The sequence below is a fragment of the Osmerus mordax genome, chromosome 5 (genome assembly GCF_038355195.1).
Source record: "Osmerus mordax isolate fOsmMor3 chromosome 5, fOsmMor3.pri, whole genome shotgun sequence".
NCBI lineage: Eukaryota > Metazoa > Chordata > Actinopteri > Osmeriformes > Osmeridae > Osmerus > Osmerus mordax.
Genome location: NC_090054.1, coordinates 7,953,713 through 7,975,501, shown reverse-complemented (window position 1 = coordinate 7,975,501; position 21,789 = coordinate 7,953,713). Strand labels below are relative to the sequence as shown.

The window sequence follows — 21,789 nt, the reverse complement described above, 5'->3', positions numbered from 1 at the left end:
AATTTTGCCAACAGTCCAAAATTTCATTTTTGGACTTTGGGGATTTTGGCTGAAAAGGTTCCACTTCCGCATTGCGGTCATGGGGAAAAACAAACTTTAAGTGAATTTATATGCCTTGATTTTCTGTTTTCTGTTTTCCCTTTCCCATTTTGGTTTTGAAACAGAAAAACTGCTACAGAACTAGTGATTTCTGTTGTTCTTTTTCCCCGTTTTTTCTGTTCGGGTTTTAAAACAGAAAAGTTTTTTCCGATTTTGTTTTGAAACGGAAAAATGAAAGAACGAAGGCTACACAGATTGTTATACCGTTTGTGTTATATGGATATTCCATTATTCCAAAATGAAACAAAACCAAGCATTTCTCCATAATCCGGTTCTGACATCCGAAATGGACAAAACGATATTACGAGCCTATTTTTCATTTTTTGCAGATACCACCATAAAGGATATGGAATAATACAAACAACGATTAATGGATCGTTATTCCATTTGTGTTATATGGTTATTTCATTATTCCAAAAAAAACGAAACAACCAAAACAAGCCGTTATACTTAAATGTGTGTTCGACTTACTAAAGTGACAAAACGATATTACGACCCTATTTTGCGTTTGTCAACACGGGTTGCAAAATAGAAAAACCAATGGCCACAAGGTACACGGACCACGCAAGAACTACTAGTGATGTGGACCATTATTGTAAAGTGACAAACATGTTAACTCCTCACTAATTACTCAAGCGTTGTCATCCCGCAGTAACTGTGATCTGGACCATTATTTCAAAGTGAAAAACAAGTTAACACCTCACTAACATGTCACCCCGCAGGAACTACAACATAAAACAACTGCAGTGATTGGGTCGAACGTTTTTTTTGTTAATTATATGCACTGGAATATTACCATGAAATCAAAGAACAACAAAGAAAATCCTACATAATGCAAAAATGCACATGGGCATGCAAGAATAAAGAACTTTGTAAAATATGTCTGAATTAAACATTCTTTGTTTGGCACAATGATGAAACCTAGCATTTAAACAAAAATTCTGTATTTTGGAATGAAACGTTCAACAAACTGTGATGAGAAACGGAGTCAAACATAATGGTTAAATAAGTAATAAGTACATGGCTAACCCAAACCCAAACCAACCAGCAGTCACATCGAAATTGCCCACATAATCATACAGTATGATATAATATTGGGGGGACGTGTCCCATAATCATACAGTATGATGAAATATTGGGGGGGACGTGTTACAATATTAATATTCATAAACTGGTTTCCTCAAAGAACCCATTTGAGGCACAAGATTCTGAAATGTTTGTTAAAAAACACAATTGTTCACTTTTTAGACATGTTACTTTTGTGATTAGTAATTAATTGGTTATTCTTTCTTAATTGGTCATAGTTCACAAGTAGTTCTCAATGAGGATATATTTATTTAGTAATAAACAAATACCTACCAAGGAACTACCTTTGTACTCAATTTGCTATTACTTACTGCTTAGTTAATCTTGGTTCCATATTAGTTAATAGTATTAATTTTGGTGTTAATGTAGCACTACCTGTTACTTCCTGCATAGCTACTCGTTAACAACAGACCATTATTCTAAAGTGTTACCGTGTTATGTCCAGCTGCTTGCAAGTGTACCTGGAGATGGTATAGCAGCCTGACAATACTTAAGAATGGTCAGACTCTCTGATCTTATTAATTTACACAACATGCACAATCAGGGTGACCAACAGGATTATATTAACTAACAATAACACTACAAACATCTAACTGAATGAACACTACAACTGAAATCCCTCACACGGCTGTTGTAACCAAACTATTTTCCACAAGTCTTTGCGTTTTTTGACATGATGCACAGCATGCTGGGTACCCTAGGGCGCTGACGCTGATTATCTAGCTGTGCTCCGACTGCGTGATATGACGAGATGCTAGTGACGCGCTAAGGTCTCGGAGTCTCCTGCACCAGTTCTGCCCGATTAGCAAGCTGTTTGGACAACAAACTCTGATGCTAGCAGTAACTGAATCATTGGTGAACATAAGGTTTAATGCTTGTTAAAGCAGACCTGCCAACATGTACGCATTTTGCGTACCTGGTACGCATTTTGTCATCAAAGTACGCTGGTATGAGTTGATGCTCTAAAAGTACGCATAACGCTCGATAATGCATTGCCGGTTTTCAACAGGTTCAACCTTCAAAGTCTCACTGTGCCGAGTCGCCAAAGCGTACATGGGAAGCTGCAGCGGAGCAAGAAGCAGAAGAGGAGTTTGACCAATCGCAGACCCCCTGCCATTACTATCGTTACTATCCTCTGTATTACCCTTGAAATCAGAGCGTACAAGGTTACTATTCAGTCAGTAGAATCACCCGCTGTTTAGGTATCAGTTAGCGATTTTTCACTCTGACTTACCTCTCTAACTAACTGACTAACTCTCCCTTCTCGCCCACATCTGGCCAATTCTTCCAGTGAGCACATTAAGCAAATTTGAAAAACACTGGTAAACTGACGAGTAATGCAGAGATAAGATTAAATTAATTTAATGTATCTCTGCATGGTTAGGCTAACGATGTTAGCCTAACCATGCGGTAGTCATGTTTGCCGTCAATTTAAAATGGCAAACAGATCTAAGTGTCTTGGCTGTGTTACAAATGGTTTAACGTTACGTTTTCTTGGTGTTTTATGTCCGTGGTTCTCAAACTCATGCTCGAAGTCCGCGACAGCCTTCTACGGTTTCCACACATAGGCCTACGCACAGCTCTTGTCATGTGCAATAGGCTATATGATTCTACTAATAATAGGCTAATGATAATAGCCTAATAAAACTCTCAGACTGTCTAGAATTTAATTAAATGATAAGTCAAAGTCAAAAGTCAAACTAGCTTTATTGTCAATTTCTTCATATGTCAAGACATACAAAGGAATCGATAGGACGTTTCCCACTCTCCCACGGTGAAACATATAAAAGTGCACAGGGAATTTAGCTTCCTGACAGCTTGGTGTATGAAGCCATTTCTGAGTCTAGTGGTGCGGCAACGGAGGCTCATATACCTTCTTCCAGAGGGTAGGAGGCTGAACAGACTGTGTGCAGGGTGGCTGGTGTCATTCACAATCGAGGTAGCTTTCTGGGTGAGGCGGGTGGTGTATATGTCTTGCAAGGAGGGGAGTGGGGCACCAATGATCTTACCAGCTGTGTTCACTATGCGTTGCAGTGCTTTCTTGCTGTGTTCAGTGCAGCTACTGCCCCACACAGTGATGCAGCTGGACAGGATGCTTTCAATGGTGCCTCGGTAGAATGTGTTCAGGATGGGTATGGGAGCTTTCGCTCTCTTGAGCTTGCGGAGAAAGTAGAGGCGCCGCTGGGCTTTCTTCGTCAGTGATGCAGAGTTGGTTGCCCAGGAGAGGTCCTCACTGATGTGCACCCCCAGGAATATAAAGAAGCGAACCATCATTTGGTCTTAGCAGTTCTCTAGTCCTGGTATCACGTGTTAAATATGTTAATTAAAAAGGAAAAATATACAACATGACCATTGTTTGAGAAGGTCCTAAGTAGCCTAGAGTGAAATAACATCCCCAAGGAAATTGAATAGGCCTTCTGCTTATTGCTCAATTCTGCAGAGAAAGTTTTTATTAGGCTATGAATTTGTTGTCACAGTTATCACTTATAACAGTAGCCTACCACAGTCTTTTTTTTCTTTCATTAGTGTTTCAGAACTGCATTATTTATAAGATCAGAATGCTGTCTATTGGTTCAAACATGCAACAGCATAGTAACTAATAAAATGAAGGCCACAAAATCTTGGACAGGACAACAGAAATATCATGGGGGTATACTACATTTACAACAGTTCTCTCTACGCCTCAGATAAATAAGGTCTTTCTTATGAATCATGTATTTATATCTAGAAGAGCTAGAGATTAGCCAACATGAATTTCATATTCCTTTCCTCTGGGATGAAATGGTCATATTGGTCTAAGGTGTTATAAGGGAGAGTTTGGTTAAATCATATATTTTTTATAGCATGCAAGAATATGATAGTGATACATTTAATACTACATGTAATATATATACCTTTTTTAGATTGCAGACCCCACGTTGAAGGGGCAAAACATAAAAAGCTGGAAAGCACTATATCATCAGTCCCTAAAATAACCTTGACATTTCAGGATACGCGCACAATACGCACAGTTTTTTTTTCCCAAATGTTATAGCAGAGCACAATTTGCCGCTATCCATTGCTGATCATGCAGGGCCATTATTTCGGAAAATGTTCCCTGATAGACAAATACGGTGGTATTTGTAAATATGGTGAGAAGCCTCCCCTGCATATCTGTCAATATGATCGATCCCAGAGAGAGAGTGCGCGTGCACGTGGAAACTTACAGAGTTCTCCGACCCTAGGCATGACAGAATAAATTGTCTCACAAAAAGGCAGAGAAAGAAAAGAAAGAAGAAAATACAGAGTTGACAAAACCAAAGAAGGTTTACAAATTCTTGACTGATCCACAGTCAAAGCTATATGCTCTGTTTTTAAAACGGGCCATTCCATTGTTTGAAACTGCAAACCAAAACCAAAACCTTCAGCTAGAAGGATTCTTCAGCGATGTGAAGAAATATTTCACAACAGCAGTTGATTACATGGTCTCCAAGTTTCCCTATGGGGATGAACTGCTGCACTGGCTGACATAAGTAGACGCAAAACTGTCACCTTTTCCACTCTAAGGTATTTCATGGAGAGGTTCGTGCCCAAGGGAGTCACAGTGGATGATGTTGAAGAGGAGTTTCGGCTGTTTTAATCCACAACCTTGTATGATGATAATGTCCTCACAAAGAGGGCTGATGAAGCTTGGAGAGAACTGGGTATGATGGCAACAGGAGGAAGAAAACTCTTTGCAAGCCTATCTTCTGTCATGCTTGGTGTCCTTGTAATTTTGCACAGTAATGCAGACTGTGAAAGAGTCTTCAGTTTGGTGACAAAGAAAAAGACAGTACCGTGCCAGCCTTAGCACAGAGATGCTTAGCTCCCTTGTCACCAGAAAAGTAATGATGTCTTCCAAAGACACTGTGCTACATGGAGAACTTCAGTGACACATTGTTAAAACCTCTTAAGATTCCTGTTAAATGTGCCTAAAAACGCCTAAACAGCATACCCAAAGTAAATTGGAAGCTGTTCTTGAACCATTTGGAGTACATGCATGTAAATGATCTCTTTTGAAAGCTGACACTCTGAAGTTATGTCCCCTGTTGTCAGGACCCCTGTCAGTCCTACTAGTGTTGAGTAATAGAAGCTTGAACACAAGGAAAGTGAAAATTTCTATTTCCGCCTAGATTTTGTTTTGAAAACAGAGGCCTGAAGAGGCCTAGAGGTGGTAGGTATTAGCTGGAAGACTAAATTGGACCACAGGTTGAAGCCTTACCCAATTCAAATCAAAAGTCAAACATAATACCACAATATATTCATATTTGACACATGTTTTTATAAGAGTACATCCAGGCGTTTTCTAAAAGGGCCTTTTGGAGACTCCAAAATGACCCTTTGTAACCAAGGTCAAATACTCAGGATAAAAAGGTATTATTTTTCATAATTGTTATCTCTAATGAAAGGTGGTACTTAGAACTATCATATATAATAGCTAAATCCCTAATTAGTATTACTGAAACACAAAAATTGAAGCATGAACACATTGGAGTGCTTTATCTGATTCCAAGGATTGGCGCACAAAGAACACTGATTCTGTCAACCATATTGCGCAATCGACTTTTATTTTGAAGGCTCCACAGACACATACAAATGAGGTATTGGCATTTTCAGCTAGCTGTCAGCTACAAGGCTAACGAGCTAATTTCAGAGCCAGTCGAAGCCAGTTTGAGAAATTTGTTTTGAACGAGTGTGGGGGGGGGGGGCAGGACGCACAGACCTAGTTGGCTTTAGAGGGCTGTCAACGGGGCATGGAAGCTCCTATTGGGTCAAACAAGGTGTCAATCAAAAGGGGAGGGTTCAACGGACATTTTGATGCCTTCATTTTGTAAATACTCCGTTGCTAACCGGAGAAAATAACACTTTTTTGTGAACAAGTTGTTTCTTCCGTCGGCTAACTTGCATAATGAAACAAAGGATAATGGCTATTCATGAACGTAAAACATTGTATTTGGACGAATTACTTTACATGGTTAGATACTTTGAACCCTTGGGACTGTAAGCAGATCAAGTTTTGATGGCATGATTTGCACACCTGGACCTATTTGAACCACTTAGGGTGAGTAAAACCTTTTTCTTTGGCATTGTTGAAGGAATGTTCACCGTTAAAAGACTTTGCTTGCTATTGCGACTTGATCTTGAATTGGTTTATTTCAATGGAAGCACAAGAATCGTAGCTTTCCAATGATGTATAACATGTGTAGCGTCTAAAAAATATATTTGTTAGAATTTAGTGCGTCGTAACTGAGGGAGGGGGGGGCAGCATTTTTGTAACGCGGGCGAACAGGAGCGTAAACAGGTTAAAACAGAAGATCTAATGGCCTTCCACAATTGTAAATATCCTATGGCTTCTTCTCCAATTGGGCCTCGATACAATGCCATCTAATATCTTCTGCCCATTCTGCACAGTTTTAGGGGACTTTCCACACCAGCACCCTTTGACCAGTTCCTCTATTCTTCCCTACTACATGTGTTTTCCAACACCAGTTACAATCAACCCTGGACAGGGCCTGGGCGGCACCAGATAATTTTTAATGCAGGAGCTGAGGGGGTGCTAGATCATTGAAAGGGGGAGCTGCGCAATTATATATATATATATATATATATTATATATAAATACTATTAATAAACAAGCAGCGATGCGGGTTCCTCCGCAAAATGGCAAAATATTATAAAAATGTACATGTACCATGAACATGGTGAGGAGGATGTTCAGGAGGAAGATGTTTACATCTTCTCATAGGGCACCAAGGGCCTCATGTATAAAGGATTGCGCAGCTTTTATACCAGAAGATGGCGTATGGCCAAAACTCGAAAAGTACCTACGCACAGAAATATTCACATGTATAAAACCGGTCGTACGCCAGGTCCTGCGCACCTTTCCTTTATAAATCACAATCAACGTGAGATTGACCGCACGTGAACGAGCCACTGACCCCGCCTTGCCTCCTCCCATAAATGAATATGCAGATGGCCTATAAATGCGCTCCTGAGGTCATTTCTTGAATTACCGTATTTCTTCGAATAAACGCCGCCCTCGAATAAACGCTGCACCAAAAATGAACGTTATTTAATAAACGCTGCGGCGTTTATTCGAAGAAATACGGTGACTGTGAGATCGAGGTTCTGACAACAGAGGTGGAGGTGAGAAAATGTGTCCTGTTTGTCGGCCTGTCATCAGGTATTAGCGACAAAAGAAAGTCGGCGGAGTGGAAAACTGTCACTATTTGCGCCCTTTCTTGTTTTTAACCTGTAGCACTTTGAGATTTAGCTAAATGTGAAGTTAATTACAAATAAAATCACTATTATTATTATAGGGCCATAAATGATGTGGCTTCAGAGAACCGGACCATGGCAGAAATAAAAAAATGGTCCGATGTAAAACTTTAAATGAAGAAACGAGTGGTGGCACATCGTAACAGCATGGCAGCTATAGGTTTAGCGTGACATGCATTTCCTGAGTGATTTTGTCGTTCATTTGACACCCTCAAGTTTAACAGAAGTTAATAAATCGATGCGGATTAAACAGAAGGCTATATAGCATTTCCCGTTTTGGCATTTTGATGTGATCATCCACATTAATGATCAAACTTTTATTTTTATGTTTTTTGAATAGTCAACGTCATAAACGTAGTAGTGGAAACTTTATTTTGTAATGTTTGGTGAGTTTCGGCACTTTTCAGTTAGAATCGCCACGTAACAGAGCCAGACAAGACTTTGCGGACGGTCCGCACATTGTCACGTCTGCTCAAAACTTTCCGTGACGACCCGCACATTCTCACGTCAAGTAAATCTTTATACATCGCAAAGTGTGCGTGAAAACCAGCGTACGCAAGCTTTTTGTGCGTACTTAACGTTTATACATGAGGCCCCAGGGCCCTGTGAATAGAGGATTTAGTGACTCCTATCTGGCCAAATGGAAGTGCATCCACAGACCCAAAAGCTCATGAATCCCATGGAAACAAAGGCAAATGTGTGAGATGTACCGATGTGGAGCACAAATCATCCAAGAAGCAGTACTTCTTTTGAGTGGTTTTATTCAGATGAATAATCATTGGATTCAGGTCAAAAGTATATCACTTGAACTGGTTTCATCACTTAAGACACTAAAAGTCAGCAGCTTGCATGCTGGGACATAGAAAGGATTAAACATTTAGACTTTCATCAAAGTAAAAATTGTTGGTTTGTTCTTTTTCATCAATGTCCTCAAAAAAGCAGTCTGTAGAGCTACTGTGTCTGTGGGGTGATTGTCTGTCTCTGGAGGGCTGGCAGGCAGGGGCAAGCAGTGCCTGCAGGCAGGCAGGCCCTGGGGTCAGGACTGAAGAGAAGCTGTCCAGCTAGAGAGGGGTAGTCCAGCAAGGGGTCTGTGTTGCTCTCAGCATCCTCGGTTGCATCCTCTCTTACACTCAGCATCCTCTGTTGTTGCTCTCAGCATCCCCTGTTGTACTCTTTTGAGCAGGCCTCTGCATGACCCTCCAGACCTGTAAAAGTGAAGAAAGGGTCCATGTCAGTTGTGAAAAATTAAGCTTTTTCCATACACTTGATACAGACTTCAGTTTTGACTGTGAACTGCAGTGGCAATACTTGAACTTGAATCCAAATGTGTTGGAGACCCATGCAAAGTCACTCAAAACACTGGTTCTATTCCAGGCTCTGGCAGTAGTATTTAGCTCTAAACTGGTCAATATACACATCTGACCAAAGACCAGCTCGACCTTTGCCTGTAAACAGTGAATCTGACTGTCAGAGACATTTAAATAGGCTGACCGAGTGATGTATTTCCGTATGAAGCTCATACGGAAATACATCCGTATGAGCCGTATTTGAGCCGTATTAGGTAAGTAGAATTTTTTTCTTTCACGTTCTTGAAATTTTCGTGGTCGGACAAAGATGGGATTGTAACTGCTGTTGCAACTTGATCTTGAAATGGTTTATATCAATATAATCACAAGACTCGTACCTTTCCAATGATGTATGACATGTGTAGCAGTCTAAAAAGATAGTATTTGTTATCTTTAGGGCCCAACATCAGGCCTGGACCGCTAACTTAAGTTTTCTTGTGATCCTATAAACATACTGTTGAAAGCTACATGTTAATGCTAAATTAATCTCATGCGACACACGTGCCATACCCCATCCAAATCCGGCCTGGTGCGGTAGATTAACCGCAGCGGTGAGGATTGCATTCTATTGAAACGAATAGACTAGAAAGTTTAATAAAAATGAATATATCGTGACTTATACCATTACTGTCCGTGCTTCAAAATTATACTGTGATACACATTTTAGGCCATACCGTCCAGCCCTAGCTACAGGGCATTGTTGATGACTTGGGAACATCTTTGCTGGGCCTGATTCCTGTATGCTCAGCGTATCACCATTCCACGCTGCATGGAGACGGAAGCTGGGGAATTACCAACTGCTTGGAGACATTGTACATCAGCAACAGCTTCCCATTCTTAGTCACACCAAAACGTGACAATGATACCTTGAGGGATGATGACTTGCACAGACATGCAATAATCAGCAGAGGGAAGGTAGTAGTGGAACAGGCATTTTATTTAGCTGAAATGTAAATGCTACATGAACTAAAAAACTCTCGGGTGGACATTGTTGTAAAAATCATTGTGGCTGCTTGTGCATTACACAACTTGTGCATTGAGGGGTATGACACAACTTGTGTAGAGCATCCACATGGGTGCCCAAGGGAAGAAGATGAGAATGACTAGTTTTGTCCACTACACAGAAACAAATTATACTCATACCTCAAATTTTCCATTAATTTAATTCATTACCCTAAAGGTCCCATGACATGCTGTTTTTGGATGCTTTTATATAGGCCTTAGTGGTCCCATAATACTGTATCTGAAGTCTCTTTCCCGAGATTCAGCTTTGGTGCATAATTAGAGCCACTACGAGCAGTCCCACAATGAGCTTTCCTCAGGACGTGCCATATCTGTGTCTGTAGCTTAAAATGCTAATGAGGAGGAGAGAGGAGGCTCCATGCGCTAATGTTTACAGTGGATGTATCGCAATGGCTCGTAGCCCCGTTGCTTTAAGATGCCTTGAATTTGCCCATTATCATCTGATCACCCTGGTTTGCAGAGGTGCACACTCAGTCATTTCAATGAGGGAAAAGGCAGATATCCAAATAACAAAGAAGTGTACAACACTCGCGTTACAGTGTGTGTATTCACACACGTACTTGATGCTATCTACCTTTACATTACCGACAGTAACTGAGCTGTTAGCTGCAGAGCTAATGTTACAGCCACATTCTAAGGGTAGCAAGCTAGGTAACCATATACAGTAAAGCAACAAAATGATATAGCGTTAGTAGACTTATTTGTCTGAGGTTTGTAGCTGGACCAAGGAGAGTTGGTGCTGATCCAGAATTAAATTTCAGACGGTCAGCAAGGCCAGCTTTGTATTGCCCCAAATTGAGGAAACAGTCGTGCCTGAAATGTTATGCACAAATACAAAACTTTGGGAAGTTGTGTCGGCGCATTTGCAGAGAAAATGAAACTAGAGAGGATACAATTTCTGGGGAAATTGTAGGGTGTGCTTGCTTGCGTCGGTTGCACAGGGGTCTGTATATTTTATATAAAAATGCATCGGGCCTACTTATTATTTATAAAGATTACATAGATTTAAAAGCATCTTTTTTTTGCTGCTCATTTACAACTCAAAATACGAGTGAAGTGTCGAATGAAATATGATGTCTTCTCATTTCCCCTGCAAGAGGCAGCTGACAGGCTGAATCAAAACGAATACATTTGGCAGACCGGTGTAAAAATTTACCTAATCTCTACGACTTAAACGTCCTTTTAAGTTGTCCCTTCTCGTGATATTTTCAGGCATTTAGCCTACTCATATTGCATTCATTCATTAATAAAGAACCCCCTTTGAAGATTATTCTACGACTTTACCGGCAGAAGATAGAATCGCGATTCAAACAGTACCATCTGCTAACTGAAAATATGCCCCCAAAAACGTAAATAAGCTTGACATTTATTTAGTGGAAAATCGCTCATTCATAAAAAGCTCACTGGTAGCGATCATTGTCAGTAACAACGCAAAATGCGATATAGCCCTGTGTGGAGAAGCTGCCCCGGTAAATTCTACTACTACAGTACAGTACTAGACTACTGCTGTGTTCGTCTTGGTAGCGATTGCGTTGGTTGAATTCGATTTAACGTTCCGTTGTACGGTTTAGGCTGAAATTAATTATTTTCATGAACAGATTGACAACGTTTATGCTGTGGCAATGAAGTTCAGGTTAGTAGTTAGATAGACTTTTGATTTAAGTAAGGGGAGTGCCGAACATTTTCTGTCGCCGTTTGACTTCCTAAACAGCTGTGTACTGTAGCTAGATGTTTTTGTAGTGTGTCTCGCGTAAGCTACAGCTTACGTAGTGTAGTGTAGTGTAGTGAGCTACACTGGTTTGAAACCACAGGTAATGGTAATTTCACCAACAAATCGTTTTCTAATGTCAGAATAAATCCTACAACGAAAATGTATATGTGAGGAATTGAAAAAACGATTGAAAACAGATAACGCTACATCATAGACCACTGTAGTATGTGTTGCCCGGGAAACACAGGCTAATGTCATGATGCTAATACTTCAGTGAAATGGTAGACTACTGTTTCCGAAAGTAGATGTACTTCCTTAATAATATCAGCTTATATTGTACATTACACATCACAATTGTGTGTCATATCACAAAGTAAAATGAGTAAATAGTTATCACCCTGGCCTCTTTTCTTGTGGCGTTTCTGCAGCTGCCTTGCAGTAAAGCTATAGTTAGCCTAGCTATCCCCCAAGTTAACAGATGCTAAACGAATGTTCTGGCAAAGGTAGTCACGCGTGTTTTCGTGACGTTAGTGACGCAGTGACGTTAGTAACGTCAGTGACTGTGGCTAGCAAATTAGCCACCGTTAGCTTCACTTTTCGCCACAAAAACTTAACTGAAGCTTAAACCATGCAACGGAACGTAAATTCCAATAGAAGCAACTCAATCGCTACCAAGACGAAACTTTTGACACCTACGTTGTCTATGTAGGCCAAATATTGACTGAGTTTTAGGGGGGCAAAAAGAAGAAAAAAAAATAATAATAATAATATAGCTTGGCCAAGAGAACAAAGGTTGTGCTCTCGCCGAAGGCTTGAGCACACCCAATTAAGGACTCATATACGTACATTTGCAAACATAGCGTTATTAGCGCCATGGCCAACCCACAGATTGCGCAAGCTGTGATACTTCAGTTTACGTCGTATTTACGAAACCTGCAGTTCATCGGGTAATCAGCGTAATCAGTTTCTCCGGCCACTATATCTTAAATCGCGAGCATTTAAATGTGCAATTGAATGGGCCTTATTTCTTTCTATCATGGATCAGCCACCAAAGTCAAAACAGCGAAAACAAAGATTTAGTGATAACGAAATTGATGTGCTTGTTCATAAGGTAACAGCTCATTTTTAATTTAAATATTATACATGGCCGGAATTCCACACCGACACAAAAAAATGCAATCTGGACCGAAATTACAAATTCCAGTAAATGTAATATTGCATGGCTGCTTAATCTGTAACACGTAATTATTATGTGTTCACTCAACTGAAAAAGTGTGATCCTTGTGGCAAAAATCCTTTCAGATCGTCTCCTCGGCCTATGTCTTCGTCTTGCTCGTATTACTGCTGTCATTTCACCAGGAGGCATATGCAAGGGAACCTGCGTGCACCCAGGTTTACACCTGCTTTTAAGAGGCGCAGAATTTTCACCGCAAAATAGATGCACACTTTCACGGGCGGTTTTTATACATACCGCGGAATACATTTACATTTATTCATTTAGCAGACGCTTTTATCCAAAGCGACTTCCAAGAGAGAGCTTTACAAAGTGCATAGGTCACTGATCATAACAACGAGATAGCCACAAAACATTGCAAGTAGCCAAAACATGAAGCACACATTGTGAACAACCAAAGTAAGTGCCAAAGGGAAGAACCATAAGAGCATGTAGTTAAACAAGTTACAATTAAACAACATGAACTGCTATAAGTGCAAGTGTACCTGTGGAAAAAACAACAAAAACAAAAAAAACGACAAGCAATAATAATAAAAAACAATATATCACAGCGAGTACAAACAATTTTAAATCAGTTACCACTAACCACAAGAGCAACAAGTCTCTTAGCAAGAGTCATTGTGATCCTTGAGGAAACGAACATCGGGTCAAGCGAACCATTCCTAAGTACCGTTGTACTCCTGGAACAAGTGCGGCTTGAGCCTTTTCTTGAAGGTGGAGAGACAGTCAGTGTCTCTGATGGAGGTGGGGAGTTGATTCCACCACTGGGGGGCCAGACAGGAGAAGAGCTTGTGTTGGGACCGGGCGGTCTTGAGCGGTAGGACCACCAGGCGGTTGTCTGAAGAAGACCGTAGGTGACGGGTGGAGGTGTAAGGCTGCAGGAGAGACTTAATGTAGACGGGTGCAGTCCCGTTCACTGCTCGGAAGGTCAATACCAGGGTCTTGAATCTGATACGGGCCATGATAGGTAGCCAGTGGAGAGAGATGAGGAGCGGGGTAACATGGGAGCGTATGGGTAGATTGTAGACCAGGCGGGCCGCTACGTTCTGAATACTCTGAAGAGGGCGGGTTGCACATGCTGGGAGACCAGCGAGCAGCGAGTTGCAATAGTCCAACTTGGAGAGGACAAGTGCTTGGACTAGCAGCTGGGTGGAGTGCTCAGACAGGTATCTCCTGATCTTCCGGATGTTGTAGAGGGTGAATCTACACGACCGGGAGACCTCAGCAATGTGGGCCGTGAGGGAGAATACATAATTAGGCGCACTTTACGCATCCCTTCCCATCTCTTTATGGAAAAGTCCCACTTTCCCAATGACCCTCCCGTGAATGCATATGCATGACACGGTAAAGCGCAATTTACCACATCGTCAACTACTTTTTCTTCCATCTTTTCCTCACTCGCTCCCATGGCCCTGTCATGGTCACTCTCCTCCCGGCTTCTTCCCTGACCCTGTCAGTATGTTTCTGCCTCTCTAAGCCAGCCGCCTCCCTCCTTCCTCTACAGGTATGCTGATTTTGAAGCAGCTAAAGCCCCCCCCCCCCCCCCCAAACATGTTCGAATTTTTTGCACATTTTGTGGCATTCGCCTGTAGATTTTTTATATTTTTTACCCTTCACTTTTCTGCACCTCCCTTGCGCTTTGGTGTTCGTTTATCCATTTTAGCGATGCTAAACGTTACCGATGCTAAACCAGCATACGCATTAGCCAACAGCTCGTGTCTCAGGGCCTACGGGAGGCGATATTATGAAAGGAAGGGGAAAGGGGGTTCCTGGATTTGATTGGGTCAGGCAAGTGCCAATAAAGAGAATTAACCAATGGGCTGCCGTCAGTTCTTTATGGGCCGGCCCGACCAAAAAAAATGAACCAATGGGCCGCTGTCAGTTCTTTATGGGCCGGCCCGACCAAAAAGAAAAAAAGAAAGAAAAGAAAAGGCCTATAAATTATATTGCCGATTCGGTCCAAAAGTGCGTCGGCCCACCGGGCAAATGCCCGGTATGCCAGATGGCCAGTCCAGCCCTGCTTATACAATATTAAATTCCTATGCAAATCTATAATGTTTATTTGCTTTATAATATATGTATGTTTGTATAATATTAACCCTAATGGTGCCATGATCAAATATTTTGTGTAGATGTTATAATTATTTTTATCATATTCTGATTTTAAATAGGGATAAGCAACCAAGTGAGCAATGAAATGGAAGTTAGTGTATTTTGCCTTAGCATGACCCCGTATTATTTTGCAGACAATTCAAAGGCAGAGTACAGTAACTTTCACTTCGCTGTGAAATATTTTACTGTTAGTTTTTCTACAGGTACACTCGCACTTTTTGAGTTTCATGTTGTTTAATTGTAACTTGTTTAACTGCATGCTCTTATGGTTCTTCCCTTTGGCACTTTTTTGTTTTTTCACAATGTATGCTTCATGTTTTTGGCCGCTCGCAATGTTTGGGGCTATCTCGTTGTTATGATCAGTGACCTATGCTCTTTTGTAAAGTTCTCTCTTGGAAGTCGCTTTGGATAAAAGCGTCCGCTAAATGCGTAAATAGGGGTCAAAAGTGACTTTTGACCTCATAAAAAAAAAAGAATCATTACTAAAACATCTAATTGACAGATTTCCAGTGTCCTAAATTTGGCTGGACAACTCAAAACCTGTCATTTTTCTCAGTTCTACCCGCTGTTGAGGTAAGGTATTTTGCCTTTGTAGGGCAGAACTGACATCACCAGCTGCATCACGAGCACTGCACCATCTATAATTCCAGAAATCTGTGTGTGTGCCACCAATTGTGTCACGGACACTATGCACTATCTATAGTTCAAGTAATCTGTATTTGTGTGCTTCACCGACTGCATTACAGGCACTGTACACAAGTTTACCATAATTCCGATAGCACGTGAAGGCAGCATAACTTCAACCACACCTGTGTTGTCAGTAGTTCCTCATAGGACACTGATTTGTCCAAACCACTGTTGGTCAGACATAAACGACTTGGAGCTCGGCCAGATGGATTCCCGCATGTTTGTGATCTTGCTAAACCAGCTGTCTTGCAAGGTTAATGGAATTCTGGATTAATCCAGAAAAGTCACATCCCTGGAGGATGGCCCTGTCATTAGTCTTGTTTGAGATTCGATTTGCCTAATGCCTAATACCTTTTCTCGTGATGTTATTGTGGCCCGTGTCACCATGACAATACCGGTGACAACTCAATGCGTCAGACAACATTTCTAACTGGCATACACTGCACTGAACCAGGCAGCGATCGGTGCTGTGTCCACCTAGCTTATCTCAAATTGGCCTATTGTCAGTTACATTCAGAGTAATTACCACATCTGGAAATTTATGGTGGGATTTGCCATCACTGTCATGCAATCAGTATGGATAGTCAGTGTGGATGAATTTTTATTTTGCTGTTAGGTTATACGGGCGTTAAAAGGGTGGGACATTCATTCGTCAAAATATTCTTTATTTTACATCTCAGATGCAAGTCTTTATTGAATAAGTCTTTAATGAATAATCCGTGTCTTCTAACAGCGATCGGTCCGAATTTTTGTAATACAAATGAACAAGCAAATAGAAAACATACTGTTTCCTACCAGTGATGTAAGCTAGTTCCCCCCTTGAGTCAGTCAGTTACAAATGTCAAAGTGGTAATTATAAAAACATTATCTCTCTAATAATTACAGGAATGTGTGTGTGTACAAATTAGAATGGGTTTAGTTCCCCACGATCAGCTCAAGAACTGGGCACTCTGCAAAGTTAATATTCTGCATGTGTCCTCTTTATAACCCAACGCAGTGAAGTGCCGCAATTGACGTTGTTTGGATGAGCATCTCAACATTAAATAATGAAAAAATAATTTGCCGCCAGTTTGGCTTGGCTGATATACTGGGACCCAGGCACTCTGCAAATAATCACTGACTGCATCATGGGCACTGTGCACTAGTGACTTTAATGGTTAATAGTCAAAAGATGCGTCCCTCCTATTAACGCTCCATCCACAATAATGATTAACAAAACCCAATGTATGTACATAAAGTGTAACAGGGTTTTCTCAGTAAAAGATACAAAATATAAATACTTAGCTAGCTATTTGCTATCAATCATAGGTAGTTAATTTGTTTTCAAAGGACATGATGGCTAAATAACATTTGGTGTTGACTACAATAGTTAACTACCTCAGATTATTCCTCAAATGTTATTATCCATTCAAACATAAAAAACCTTTAAGGTTGTTTCCATCCTGTAAGCTGATTGGCTGACACCATGGCCTACTGTGACTTAAAATTTGCAGCCAGATCGCCGCTTAGAATCAGAATCAGAATTTGGTTTATCCGCCATATACAAACCCGGAATTTACTGTGGCAGGGAGGTGCAAAACACTAAACATATACGAATCTTAAATTAAGTAAAACTACAAAAGTTTAACTATTTCTAAGAACTAAACAATCTAAGAATACAACAATTTAAATATAAAATAAAATATATATAAAAATAACAATAAGAATGAGCAGCGTGAGTGGTCAACATAGTGCAATCGGATACTGAGGTTTGCTTGTGCGTACTGTAATTGCCATTAGATGGACTTAAATAAGTAATAGTTAAATAAGTGAATGAATGTCAATGGGAGTCCTTGGCCTTGTTGAAGAGGCCAGTAGCAGATGGAAAGAAACTGTTCTTATGGCGTGAGGTTTTGGTCCTGATGGACCGCAGCCTTCTGCCAGAGGGGAGTAGCTGGAACAGGGAGTGACCAGGGTGGGAGAGGTCGGCCACAATCTTCCTCGCACGCCTCAGGGTCCTCGAGGTGTGCAGGTCCTCGAGGGTAGGCAGATTGCAGCCGATCACCTTCTCGGCAGTGCGGATGATACGCTGCAGTCTGCTCTTGTCCTTGGCAGTGGCAGCAGCGTACCAGATGGTGATGAAAGAGGTGAGGATGGACTCATGATGGCTGTGTAGAAGTGCACCATCATTGTCTTTGGCAGGTTGAATTTCTTCAGCTGCCGCAGGAAGTACATCCTCTGTTGTGCTTTTTTGGTGAGGGAGCTGATGTTCAGTTCCCACTCGAGGTCCTGGGAGAGGATGGTGCCCAGGAAGCGGAAGGACTCCACAGTGTTGACTGGGGAGTCGCACAGGGTGATGGGGGTGAGTGGGGCTGGATTCTTCCTGAAGTCCACAACCATCTCCACTGTCTTAAGAGCATTGAGCTCTAAGTTGTTCTGGCTACACCAGGTCACCAGGTTGTCAGCTTCCCACCTATAATCAGACTCATCCCCGTCAGAGATGAGCCCAATGAGGGTGGTGTCGTCCGCAAACTTCAGAAGTTTGACAGACGGATGACTGGAGGTGCAGCTGTTGGTGTACAGGGAGAAGAGCAGAGGGGAAAGGACGCAGCCCTGAGGAGATCCGATGCTGATGGACCGGGAGTCAGAGACTTGTGTTCCCAGCTTAACGCACTGCTCCCTGTCAGACAGGAAGTCTGTGATCCACCTGCAGGTGGAGTCGGGCACGTTCAGCTGGGAGAGCTTGTCCTGAAGCAGGGCGGGGATGATGGTGTTGAAGGCAGAGCTGAAGTCCACAAACAGGATCCTGGCATAGGATGCTGGGGAGTCCAGGTGCTGTAGGGTGAAGTGGAGGGCCATGTTAACAGCGTCATCCACAGATCTGTTGACTCTGTAGGCAAACTGCAGTGGGTCCAGGAAAGGGTCTGTGATGGATTTGAGGTGTGCCAGCACAAGGCGCGCAAAAGACTTCATTACCACAGAGGTCAGGGCGACGGGTCTGTAGTCATTGAGTCCTGTTGGCCTTGGCTTTTTGGGCACAGGGATAGTGGCACAAAGTCAACATTTCAGTGTGATGAATAAATGCACAAATGGAGACCAATCCATAGTCGTTGTCCTTAGTCTCTTGCTTTCCGAGTTGCTTTGATTTAATGTTTAACTTGATTTAATGTTTAACACGTCTGTTTTTAATGGTAAATAGTACATTGCATTTTCTTTTCTAAAATTAATAGAAAATATTGGTAATATAGGCATTTTGTTCACAAGGAAGTGACCTGAAGGATTACTCCATTATACCAAAACCTAATGGCAGGAATGATGGAGGGAGAAATGGAGGATAGGGCGGGGAGGTGTCTTGTACTTCTGGTAGACAGCCTCATTAAGTTATTTTCTTAATCTCTGACCTCCTCTTCACCTCTATTCCTTCTAGTTCTCCAATAAGTCCACAGGAATATACAAAGCTTCCATCAGTGACAACAGAGGAAAGGACCTGTCCCAGATTGACATCTCTGGACAAGGTATCATCTCTATCATATCACTTAAACTAATTATTGATGATAGTAGAGATGTAGAAGATAGTAGAAGATGTAGAATGGCTTAATTAGACTTTACATCTGTTTTGTTCACACAGTTTTTGCTGACATCATCGACGAGATTTCTAAACTTGCTGGTAAGTTTAGGAGCTCTGCAACTGTCATCACTTCTGCCCCTCTTTCCGCCACCAGCCACCTTCTCAGTGCATGTTAAAGGAGCTCGATAACATGAGTGTAAATACAATATACAATACTGATAATACTAAACAGAGTTCATTACGATCTCTAGTTGTGTGTTAGTGATCTCTTATGTGTTATCTGGGCCTCAAAATAATATGATGAAATATCTGTCCAGGTTCCACTGCTGCAGAGCTGTCCATTCACTGCACTGCTACAGGCATCCAACTTCAGTGCCACATGAAATACTACACCTCAGAGATGAACATCTGTTGGTTGCACACGTAAGACTCAGAGAGCAAGGATGTGTGTGCATTTTTCTGAAAGAGTTTCATGGATGTTTGTACGTTAGATGTTTGTGTTGTGGAGGGAGTGTTTGTTATCACATTAAATTATGTAAACAATAAAACTGTATGGAAATAATTATGGAAATTAAGGTTGTATCCCAAGGGATAACATGAAACAGGCATGTTAACATGATGTGAGATTATGTCTTAAACTGAGCCTCTCCACCATGACTCACTACTGACATGCTTTTATTGAAAACGCTAGAGTAAGAGATAGCTTCCCCATACACATTTTCATATCAGTAAATACAGCTCCCTATGCCTATCTCTCACTTTCCCAAAGCAATACAATCCCACTATAACACCCACTTCTAGATCTAGGACTCCAGCTATTGACACACAACAGTAGAAACATGCTACAATACTGACACACGTTTGATAGAGAAAGCATGTTCAGACCCACCATTGATTTGTTTATAGTAAACCAATAAATTCATCACTGCTGGGACATGCCCCATAAAGCAAGTTGACCTAATAAGCCAGGCTTATGCCAGCAAAAGTAACTGGTCAAATTGTATAATGTAATGTTGACTGTGTTGTACTGTAAACATCCAGGCAATTTTTGTTTACAAAAATGTTTATGCCCATCAGTGAGACTAAGCTTTCCAGCTCAGAGAAGGTGGTGATTGGAGGAACACCATCCATGGCTGTCTTGGAGATTATTGAGCCAGTTGATAAGGACAAGGGTGTATACTCCATCCAGATATCTGATGCTGAGAAGACCTACACCCGTACCCTAGACCTTTCTGGAGAAGGTATGCAAACTGACTACACATTCCATCCCCCTATAGAGTTGCACACCTACACTCGATAACCCTGGAGCTGTCAGGAGACTGCATATACAGTACCTACATCTTGTGTATAACCTACCAACAGCTTAACTATATATTACTTGCCTGCTACTGTGGCTACACTTACACCCAAAACTATATTGAAGTACATATTTAAGTACTCACAAAACTACATCTGAGGTGATAATCTTTTTTAATTTATTTTGTATCTAGTTGGACTTGTTTCTAGTATAAATGGTTTATCTAATGACTTAATAAGTAAACAGCATATTATCATATCAAGTAGAATTGTCTTACTGCACTGGCAGCCACATTCTTTTATTTTAAAGGATAAGCAAGCTCAAATTTGTGAATTTAAATTTGATAGGGCATTTTTGCAGTGCACCCACACTCTGTAGCTGTCTGGTGACCATCAGTACCACATTCTTACTAGTCTACCACAAATCCTAGACCTGTCTGGGTAAAGACACAACCTGTTATACCAAAGTCATCTGCTGTGGCTCTTACAGTTTGTATGACAAACATGATTACGACTAGTCTCTGAAAGGTTGGGGATTAGTGTACTGTAAACATTAACTAGAACCAGAGAAAGAGAGAGAGACTTGGGTGGAAAGCTATTTCAGGTAAAACAAGTAAGCACGGAGAGTGAGTGAGAGAGCAAGACAGAGAAAGAGAAATGGGTTTAGTATGAAACACAATGACATGATATTACTGTACTTATTATTAGCTCAATTGTGTGTATTGTTTTTCAATTCTACAGTTTATGAAAAAGCCTATGCAGAGTTCCAGAGACTCAAGTAAGATAATCACAATACACCCCCTTCACCTGCTACCTCATTAATGAGGTGTAATTTACCCGTGCTCACATTAATCAAATATTTACATGTTACTTGTCTGTCAGTTTACCAGAATCCCATCGCTAATGTCCATGTATCATATATCTCTTTATGTCCTTTTTATTCTGTTTAAAACTCAAACAAGTTGTCATCATCTTCGCTGAAAACAGCTTGTAAAAAGCAGAACCTCTAGTTTGCACTTTTTAAGAGACATTGAGGCACTGCCATATTGTTTCAAGAAGCCAGCAGTAATATAATATTCTAATGAAAACCCAATGATGTGATGTGCGATGGGCGGACTTGTGCTGATGACCTCCCTAATGCTCTTGCTTTCCTGTGTTTTAGAGCGGAAGCGTATGCTGAGAAGAGTAAGTTTGTTTCGGATCAGGGTTCTTAGTTGATTCTGACGTATCGCTTCTCACTCAGGAATGTGTGTTGACCTGAGATGATAATGATACATTGTGTTTTATCCTCAGACCGTGGCAAGGTTGTAGGTGGTCTTCCTGATGTGGTCACCATCATGGAGAAAAAGGT

General features: G+C 41.2%; 1 protein-coding gene across 1 annotated transcript in view; it reads left to right on the top strand.

The window, feature by feature from the left end:
* myom2b (myomesin 2b) overlaps positions 1-21,789 on the top strand; it is an 88,371-nt gene that overhangs the window by 65,475 nt on the left and 1,107 nt on the right. The window contains exons 29-35 of the mRNA XM_067235999.1: positions 19,002-19,089; positions 19,203-19,241; positions 19,460-19,565; positions 20,220-20,383; positions 21,180-21,216; positions 21,601-21,623; positions 21,732-21,787. Of these exons, the coding sequence (XP_067092100.1) occupies positions 19,002-19,089; positions 19,203-19,241; positions 19,460-19,565; positions 20,220-20,383; positions 21,180-21,216; positions 21,601-21,623; positions 21,732-21,787 (513 nt within the window). The remainder of the gene's footprint in view (positions 1-19,001; positions 19,090-19,202; positions 19,242-19,459; positions 19,566-20,219; positions 20,384-21,179; positions 21,217-21,600; positions 21,624-21,731; positions 21,788-21,789) is intronic.